Here is a 9,963-nt window from a genome sequence, read left to right as displayed (position 1 = left end):
TTTTATGGCAAAATATATGTATATTTTATTTGGTGTTGAACCAGAATACTGTAAATACACTGACGTTCCACAAGAAACTTGCAGGGAGTCTAAAAGCACCTCAAAAATATCACCGCGTGCAAAGAAGTGAGAAAAAAGGTGAAGAATTTCAGCGGCGCCTTTGCTGCCAGCTCTCTGAAACACTTAATTATGCCTAATTGTTCAGAGGACAGAACACACACAGAGGCAATTAGGAGGGATATGCATGGGCAGCTCTTTACAGAGGAACAGCGTTTAGGCAAAAGAATAACAAAGGAAGATGTTTGCATATTCCATAATACTACGCAAAACTATATGTGTACAAGTAGACACTATCACTACATGTCTACTCAGTGCTTTACTCCATACTATACATATTTTTACTGTTTTATCATATCTAACAATTCATATGCATTCCACAGCAAAATACAAAGGTCCTGTTTCGTAAAATAAATACCAAAAACAACATTTTTTTTAAATCCCTGCTCTTTTAAATGGTACTACAATAGATTTGGCGAGACTATTTTTTATATATTTCAGCAAATTACCATATTTTGAAAGGAAGTTAAATGAGAACAATGATAGCATTCTCATATCGGTGTGTTATCTATGAAATTAGCTTAGTTTAGCTACACACAGAGACTGAAACAGAAAGAAACAGCTGGCTTGGTTTTGTGCAGTAGTTAAAAAAAAACAGCCTGCCAGTATTGTCAAAGCTCAACAATTTACAAGTTAAATTGTGTTTGTTTAATCATTACAACAAAAAAGCAGAGCCAAAAAGGGCTGAGAAAATTAAGCTACTGTAGAAGTGCCAGAAACTCCAGATCCTCAAGTTAGCCTCGAGGCTAGCTTCAACTCCCCACTTAAAACACTTATTCACAGTAGAGATGTTCACAGCCTCATGCAAAAACTGGTTTTCTTTGATGTCCTTTAAACAGACTAATAACATCCTAAGTTGGTGCCTCTTCATGATGTCTGTGTAATGCTGACTGAATTGCTACATGTGAATGCCAACACAGGCAGCTGGAGCTATTAGCTGTTTATCTCTGCTAGCTAGAAGTGACTGAACCGGACTTCTCCAACACAACGGTGCCAAGACCCTACAAAAAAGCCTATTAAACAAGAGTTAAAAAGTTCAGTTGATGACATCAAGACGACTACATCCATCTTAACGTGGCAACTCAGCAAAAGCTAATGTGTAATTTAGCTGCTTTATGAGGGGTTATTTCCTAACTCTGAGCATTTGCCAAGTGATTTTGACTAGTGAGTTCCACAAGCCAAGAAGTTACCAATCAAAGCAAATAACACCTCCACAACCTGCATTTTATTTGGAACTGAAGCGTATTTATATGCTTCCAGGTTTTCTGTGCTAGCCCACAGAACTGCCAAAGTGTGGGTGCCCCACAATGCAATGCTGTGACTTAACACATTTGATAGGTTAAAGGTGTTACAGTTTCTGTGTCTCTGAGGATGCAAAGGTTCACACGGTTAGAATGACTAAAGCGCTTGAAATAAAGGCAACAGGACTTCTTTCTGATGAAAGAAGACATTTTAACTTTCATTTAAGTGGCTTTGTCGGTTCTAAAAACTGATGGAGAGTCACAGATATTTAACTGCTGCAGGGGTGTCCCCTTGGAGGTGGTCCTGCAGGTTGCTGTAGACACAGATGGATGAAGCAGGGGATGTTCCTTTGGTTAAATGCTGCTGTGTATTAGAGATGCTAATACATTTCCATACTGTTGGCTAATACCAGGTCAGCTGTTTCCCCTGTTTGAGGTTTTTGTGCTAAGCTAACTAACCACTAGGTTTGCACTGGTCCACTCATGAAACTGCCATCCAGAAAATGGTTCACTGCATTTCCCCAAATGTTAAAATACTGCTTTAACAACCTCATAATTCAATACAAAAAGGTTTAATACAATATGGATGTTAAGTATTAATATATACATATTAAATGATTCATACGCAAAAGTAGACATGCCAATGTGTGTGTACATACGCACAGACATACATAAGCACCATTTCCAAGTATCCACACCATTTACACATACAGACAAACACACACTCACACATTCAGACATTTGATGTAGAATTGGTCACTGCTCAACCAGCCGAAGTACTTCAAGCAAAAAGCAGTACTTTTAGCATCTAAGTGTTACACCCTACAAAAAAAATAATCATAAACGTCTATACAGGTGCAGAAATATACATTAAAGATAATGTGACAGGATATGTGGAAAAGAAGACTACATTTTATTAGCCCGTATTTGTCCTTCAACATGTGCAAAACTGTCTTTTTCCACAAAATGATGATGAGAAAAGCTCAGCCCCTTCTTGGATCACACTGCCACCCAGAGAATTGAAATGTTAGTGCCGCCCTCGTGTGCTATCTGGTTAATTCGTCCACGGATGCAGTCCAGCGTGACGTACAGAGCCGTGCCATTCTGGACTTGAAATGAGGCTCTCAGCCCTACACTGGCCCACTCGCTTCCTTCAGGCATAGATCCTGACACCTGCTGAGCCACAGGACCAGCCTGCTTGCCCTGACCCCCTACCCGCTGCAGAGTGAGTTTTACTATATTACAAGAGTGGATCAGCTTGAGGTTGAGAGCTATGTTCACTGTTCCTTTCTCACGGAATATAAAGTTCTTCCGGCTGTTTGGCTCCCCAGAGCGGGCCAAGTGGACCTGTGGTGTATCTGGGCTGATCTGCTGGAACAATAGAGGTTTATTCCTCACCGCTCCAAAGGGAAGACCGGTCCTGGACACAGTAGCCGTAAAGGCTGACGACACTGCTGAAGGAATCCAGATAAGACTCAAAATACTGATTCCAGTGCTGTCCCCAAAATAGCGGACGTTGCACTGAGACGGGGATGTGATCTCAAAGTTGAGCATGTCTCCACTGTCCACGCTCACAGCACCTGAGAGTGTAATGGAAGTGTCCCTGTAATTAACGCCAGTCTTAAAAGCCTGCATCACCTCTTGGCCGGTTCCGTTGCGGTTTATATAGGCAATCAAGGAGAAACCCTCTCGAACGCAGGTGTGCCCCATGGAGTAAAGTGCTTGCTGAAGGACAAACTTGACCACTCCGCGCTCGGTGAAGCGCACCCCACGGTTGTCATGAGTCAGGCTGATCATGTAGGGGTCTGAAACTGAGGTTATGCGGAAAGTTGGGCGGTAGCTGGTCTGGTAGTGCATCAGCAGGGACATCTGAGCTGTCATAGCTACAGCACCAGTATCATGAGACAACCAGAGCAGACTCAAAGAGGGCCCTGCAGCATCATACACGTGAAGATCTTTGCTCTGATTGCAATGTTGATTTGGACTCCTCAACAGCAGTGTGAAGCTGTGGTTAGGCTCCACCTCCACCCCGGTACTGACGCTGACCCCCTGGAAATACTTCCCATCCGGTTGTTCGATGCGAACACCGCTGAGGTCCTTACCCTCCTCTTCCTGGCTCCCATTTAGCCTCATCCCCAACTGGAGGAAGTTCCTGCAACTGTGCTTTATTGCAAAGTTATGATCCAACCACACCAGCCCGTGCTGCTGGAAGGTCAACTGGCCCACCTGGTTGGACAGCAAATCGCTTTTTTCTTTGCTTCGTATGTTTAGCTGAAGCCCAGGAAAGATGTGGGTGCCAGATGATCTGGCGGGGGGAACTGCCACATTCGCCATCCAAGACTCAGAGAGCCGGGTCTCCGAAAGCTGGCCACAGATGGTGTCACTGACTGCTGTACAGGGAACAGTGACAGGCTCTCCGTCACAGTCAGAGCAGGCCTGGCACTCCTGCAGCTCCTGGTTGTAGAAATATTCATGACCGCACAAGCCCATTATTGCGTCTCTCTCAGAAATGCCCAGACACCTGAATCCCCCTGCAAAATAAAAAGGTCCAAACAGGCTCTGACAGCTGCATAGACACATAGCTCAGTAAAGTATGGCTGTTTTCTCAGCGCAAATAACGTTTTAGATAAACTGGTTGGAAGTTTTTCTATATCAGAGTGAAAATAAGGAATAAGGATTCATTAATTATCAGCAAAATAAGCACTGCGAACTCACCTGGAGTATTAAGGCACTTCACTCGCTCTCCACAAATATTTGGTAATTCAAGGCATTCGTCTCTGTCCTGCAAGTCATGCAAATTAAAAGTATCACCATGAGTGTATCCTGTACATCAATAACTGGGTTTAACTGACACATTCTTTAAAGCATTTATGCTTGATCAGGAAATAGATAAGATGAGCCATCTAAGCTCAAAGGTATAAACATTCTCACTTCCACATCAGCTATGTTTAGATTTTGGCATATGCTGGCATATGCTTGGGAACCACTAACTGGAAACCACCACGTGAAACCTCAACTATCAGCTAAAACCGCTTCACACTTTTTTTTTGTTTGTTTCCTTTTTTTTTCCTGTTTTGCTCTCAGTTTGTTTTGACACATCAGATGACGGCATACCTGGCACATTCTGTCCGCAGTTGGAGAGCACTGTGAGATGAGGAAGAAACCTGGTGGACACATGGTGCACTTTTCACACCGAGCTGGGTCCTTTTGAAAGTCACAGTACTCCTCTGATCCACAGGGTGAAGGACATCCCAGGAGAGGCTGAGGAAAGTGAGCCTCCCCGACCACATCCATCACCTTAGAGTTGATGTCCACTTTGTGGACGGCGTAGGATTTCTGCAGGTGGCTGCGGGCTTGGCTTTGCAGTCCAGCCAGCTGGCTCTCGAAGTAGCTCTGCAGCTCGCCCTTCAGGCCCTGGAAGGAAACCTGTTTGAAGGTGTCTGAGAGGAGACCGTACTGGGCCTTCACCACATCCATTTGCTCATACATTCGCTGCTGCTGCTCCAGGATTTCACGCTGCTGTGACAGCAGGGCCTCCTGTTGGTCAGCAAGCTTCTGCTGCAGATCGCGGATGATAATCTGCTGGGCTCTCAGGGCCTCCACAAGCTTCTCCTGCCCCTTGGACAGCTGGAGGTGCAAGATGAGGGCATCTTCTGAAGGAACTTCATTCTCCCCTGTCATGAAATAAATGCACAGTGAAGGGGGGAAAAAAACAGGGAGAAGAAATTGATTAGATGTCGTTAAGCCTTGTACTGAGGTGTGACTTCTCCAAACAGTGCTGACAGTAAGTGTGAACAGCCTGTGACTCCAGCTGCATAGCCAGCCACGGCCAAGTGTAGCCTACTAAAAGTTTCCTGTATGGAGCCACATCAAAGCATTCAAAATTTTCTGGGCAATTGACTCTGAGACATTTTTCCAGTCCAGCTACTCTTTGCCCTGCAGGTATCTTTTTTTTTCTTTCTTTCTTTTTTGTGGGGGGAAGCTGAAGGTCAACAAAGTTGTCATTTGTCTCCAGAACACTCTTGTGTTGATCATTAGTGAGAGATTGTAAGTCGGTAAAGGGCAGCATGCATTTGAGTTATTTATATACACCCACCTTTTAGTAAAGGCATATCACTTTTAAGGAAATTGTCAAGAGTCACAATGTGCATGTCTGCATTTTTTTTTTTTGTTCCTGGCATGCAGGAACTTATAATATAATGATAAATAAATAAATAAATAAATAAATAATATATATATAATAATGTTGATGAACATAGCAGACCTGGCTTGATATCACATGTAAGCTGGACACCTAAAGGCGCTGCGCCAAGTTCCGACGATGGATATCCAAACTCCGGAAAATCCCCCAGAAACTGCGCGGCTCTGTCCGACAGATGTACAGGAGGCACGCTCTCCTCTGAACCGGCCAGACATCCTTCTCCCACACAAGCCACTGCTCGAGCTTTTGGCCGTATCCTCAGCGGCAGTCTGCACTCGATCCCTTTACAGTCTCTGGTGTCATTGCTGGGTTGAAATTGTCTCACATGAACAGCGCACTCCGCATCGGTGCATCCTGCAGGTAAAACTTCAGGCGCACTCCTCCGAGTGCTGCCGTCGCTGTGCCGCCCGCGCAGTAGCAGCTGGGCGCCTGGAAAAGTCTCCGATGCCGCTCTTGGAGAGCTCGGGTACACGCGGTGTTGGCCGGCGGCTACATGAGCCGTTTTCCCCTGCGTTGACGGGTTAAACTGCCGCGGGGGTCTGGAAGATCGGCTCCCCGGACAGTGCGCCCCGGTGCACGGTCTTGGATCGCCGGTGTCTCCGCCATAGCAGTGCGTCCCCCGGCAAATCTCCGCTACAGCTTGCGCGGCGTTGTGCAGCGATACCCAGGAGAGTTGCAGCAACAGCAGAGATGTCAGTAAAAGCATTTTCGCATCTAATATGTGGGCTTACTCTGCCTGCAAAAGAAGGAAACGCGAGGTAAGAGTCCCAAATGGAAAACCTGGAGGAAAAAATCTCAAAGGTGATAACTCAAGCCATCACTGATCTCCTTTTCGATTAAACCCACCTCTCACACAACTGAAACAAACTTTACAGACTTGGCAGCTCATCTGTGCACATTACCTTCAGCTCCAGGGTTTGGTGAGGCTGGCTTTTCCCGACCGTCACAAAGGAGTAAAAACACTGGACTCACGCATTACTGCCGGCTCTCTCCATGCCTGACCCACTCTGAGGGCTTCTGCACTATAATGTCAGTGTATGTGGCATTCCTGAGACTTAATTAGCATCAGGTTTCCCCAGCTCCAAATTAACCCTTCACCCTCTCCTCTCCCTTGAGTTCCCCTCTGAACTAAAAGGTTTTGAAAGAACAAGAATAAAATAACATTTTTGATGCCTGAAACTGAAACATCCTTAATTTCAACCTGAAACAAATAAACGAAAGGGGGAAAAAATGACATGCATTTTAATTATATCTCATCTCTTCACTTTTGACTTTGCTCACTGTTGACTTTTCTTTGACCCTGTGGCCCTCTGAGTTGCAAAAACATACAGTACTTTTTGTTTAGCACACCCTGAATGTTGAGACAGCTGCTGGTTCCTCAACCCAGCGTCCTTCGTGCTTTAGCGCTGGCCTTGTCAACCCTTTTTATAGACAAAGCGAGCAGAGGTCAAACTTTTGTGAAGAGACCTATGGCAGAAGTCAGGAATGTGAAAACACATCTGGTTTTTGGACTCGCTCCCAATTTCTCTCCTTTTTTTGTTTTTAGTGCTTCTGCACAAGCACATAAGGTTATCTGAGGATGACGTCTGCATGGATGTTATTAGTTAAGCAGTTCTGATATTACTGTCTTATTCAAAGGTCCAGGAGCCAAATGAATAGATGCAAAAGTTGTATGATCATATTTAACTGAATAACTCAAGATTTAGCCAAAATTTCAGAATATTTAAAGCAAAATGCTGGACATTTTACAGCATCGTGGGCACAGACTCTTAGAAATGTACATGTTTTAGTTTACATCACTCATTTATACGTTTTGTGATTATTGTTTCAGGGTTTCTGAGGTGTTATTTTGTCTTTAGACTTCGATTGTTGTGGACATGTTTGTGTGGATGTGGTTTAGAGTGTTTGTGTGACTGACAGCAGAGTTAGGGTTTAGCAAAGGAAAGGGGCCACTGTGAACGAGGCTCCTGTAGCGATTAATCACATCCAGCCACCGTTTCTATTCTGGGTGGCTGTTAAAAATGTTCAATCAAAAAGAGTTCCTGTACCCATCTGGTGCAAAGAAGAGAGGAGCTGAGGCGAAGCAGAACTCAAGAAAGACAAGTAGCTGCGTCCAGAGTGCAACTTTTCATCTTCAAAGTAAAGACGAAAGGTTACTTAATTAATTGCTTATGACGGCCAATCAAATGGCAGTAATTTACTGTAAAGCTTGTATTCTATAACACACAGCAGTGTAAATTTGATTAAAGAAGTCACACTGTACAATTAAACAGTTTAATGCTGGTAAAAATGTACCTTATGATTTTATTATAACATAATCATGCCTTTTTCTCTTTTAATTTTGTCTTTCCGTGTCACACTTTTGGGCATTTTTTGCTCACGTTTTCGACTCTGCCAGTCACAGCAGTCATCCTAGCCCATGTTAACAAAAGCAAACCTCATTGTACTCATTTATTGGGCTCAGATGGCAAATAAATTCAGCCAAGCAGAATAAGGAGGGCTGTATCAGGAATCCATTTGTATGTTCTTGCATTCAAAAACATCCAGCTAGCAGTTGCTCGTTATCCCGGTGCAAACTTGCGGTGTTGATCATTGCACCACAAAGAGGGAGTGGGGAAAATAACCGCAGGTTGGTAGGTTCACACCTCCCACTGATTTCAGTCATGTTTGGCATGTACAGTACAGCAAAGAACAAACAGAGGGCACTAAAAGACTCCTGCACGCATCACTTTTCACATCAGCTCAGTGACAGTTTCTCCTCTGCAGCACTACATATCGTTTTGCAAGGTGCCCACTGGTTTTGTCATTATTACCCCATTTCCTTTTAGTGCCCAGGCACAAGAAATGCATCTTGAGGTGTGTTGGAGCGCTCAGAATGCAGACTAATGGCTAAAAAGAATGCTCCACACCTCACACCTTACCATATGCAGTTCTGCAACTTTCAAGCCGACAGACTTTTCTTTGTGCAGTAGAACTCAAGGCTCGACACTGCAGATCCCCCTTTAAGCGCACAGTTTGATTAAATAACTAAAAAATAACAATCTCGTTCAGCTTCTTGGCTCGGTGCTGTGATGTATGAGCTGCAACATATGCTGGCAAAAACCATTATCAGAATCAGCTCTCCTGGACCACCCTCAGTCTCAGAGGAGAGCGCAAACGCACAGCGGAGCAGACAAAAAAATCCCCTCGCTCTCTGCTGCCGAGCTCCACAACTGTTAATCAGTGTATTTATTTGAGAAATGTTCTCAGAGGCACTGGCGTGCTTGTGTTTGGGAGATGTTTAGAGCTAATGGGAGGCTGCCTTTGGTGTCCATCTGTTTGTCAAACCCTGAGAGAATGAGGAAATGAGGGTGGTTGGGACACATGCTTGTACCCAGGGTGTTTGTTTAATACATCACGAGTCATGAAAGACTCTTGGAAGCATTCAAGGTTATTTGGTTTCCCCCTCGTGGTGCTCAGATTTACCATATGATGACGGGATTTTGCCACAGTGGTTTGTCTTTGCTGTCATGGCTCAGGCTGGTCTTGAGGGGAAATGGGACATAGAAGTGTTAATATTAGTAAAAATCAAGATAATCTGTTCTGTTAGGCATAATTTCGAATTCTTTTTTTTATATTGTATGTGAATTCTTTTTAAGGTGGAAAGAGGATAAAAAAAGAGACCAGAAATCTTGTTTTTGGCCTCCCAAGATGACTCAAGGAGAAATGCAAATAAATACAGCTATCTGTGTCTGCACGGTCAGATAACAGAGCCAGAGGCTATTCATAGTTTGACAGTTTAACTCTCCTTGGTTCCTCCTAAAGATAACCGACTTTGTTGCACCACACCATTACCCTAAGACAATTCTTCCTGATTTTAACAATAAAAGCTAAGATTTCATGTTAATTAATATATTCTAGAGCACTCTGCTTACATTTAGGAGATATGTTAGAGGTTGTACAGCAAATAATGCACTTCATTTAGGCGACTGTATTTTCTAACAAGAATTTAGACAAGTAAAGCCCAGCTGAAGTGTCTTTCACCACTACAGCGTGCCACTCCTGTCTACAGACTTGCTGTAAATCAGTTTCAGCGAGGAGAATTATTAACCAAGACCCGTCACATTCCTCCCGCTGATTCAGCCTTTCTCTCGATCCAACTGAGGCATTTCTTTTTTCTTTCAATAAAAAAAAAAAACGTCCCAATCTGCTCGAGTGGCTGTCAGTCACCCTCGAAGTCTTTGTGAGAAGCCACAACACATTTATGATTTCTCCCTCTCTGTCCCCGTTGGCACAGTTACAGTACAGTGCAGATAAGGAGCACTGTTAAGGAGAGGATGGATCAACGCTGCCCAGACAAGAGTGTTGTGAAAGTGCTGAACTCTGTAGCAGGAATGCAATGACAGGTCTAGACCTGAACTTCCG

At 44.0% G+C, this 9,963-nt stretch overlaps 1 protein-coding gene across 2 annotated transcripts; it reads right to left on the bottom strand.

Moving 5' to 3' along the window:
- Positions 1–6,597, bottom strand: nell3 (NELL (neural EGFL like) family member 3). Of its 2 annotated transcripts, none has more exons than XM_040044009.1 (5): positions 6,462–6,597; positions 5,623–6,295; positions 4,473–5,032; positions 4,074–4,140; positions 1–3,889 (listed from the first exon to the last, which is right to left on the bottom strand). In XM_040044009.1, exons 2-5 carry the CDS (start codon positions 6,263–6,265, stop codon positions 2,358–2,360), a joined length of 2,802 nt encoding a protein of 933 aa, XP_039899943.1. In that variant the 5' UTR covers positions 6,266–6,295; positions 6,462–6,597; the 3' UTR covers positions 1–2,357. The 2 variants fall into 2 exon arrangements, with proteins under 2 accessions (XP_039899943.1, XP_039899944.1); XM_040044010.1 differs by having other exon boundaries at positions 6,406–6,592.
- Positions 6,598–9,963: the final 3,366 nt, after the last annotated feature.

Source organism: Simochromis diagramma, unplaced genomic scaffold (genome assembly GCF_900408965.1).
Source record: "Simochromis diagramma unplaced genomic scaffold, fSimDia1.1 OVJJ01000602.1, whole genome shotgun sequence".
In the NCBI taxonomy this organism is placed as follows: domain Eukaryota; kingdom Metazoa; phylum Chordata; class Actinopteri; order Cichliformes; family Cichlidae; genus Simochromis; species Simochromis diagramma.
This window is presented reverse-complemented; position numbering and strand designations above follow the sequence as displayed.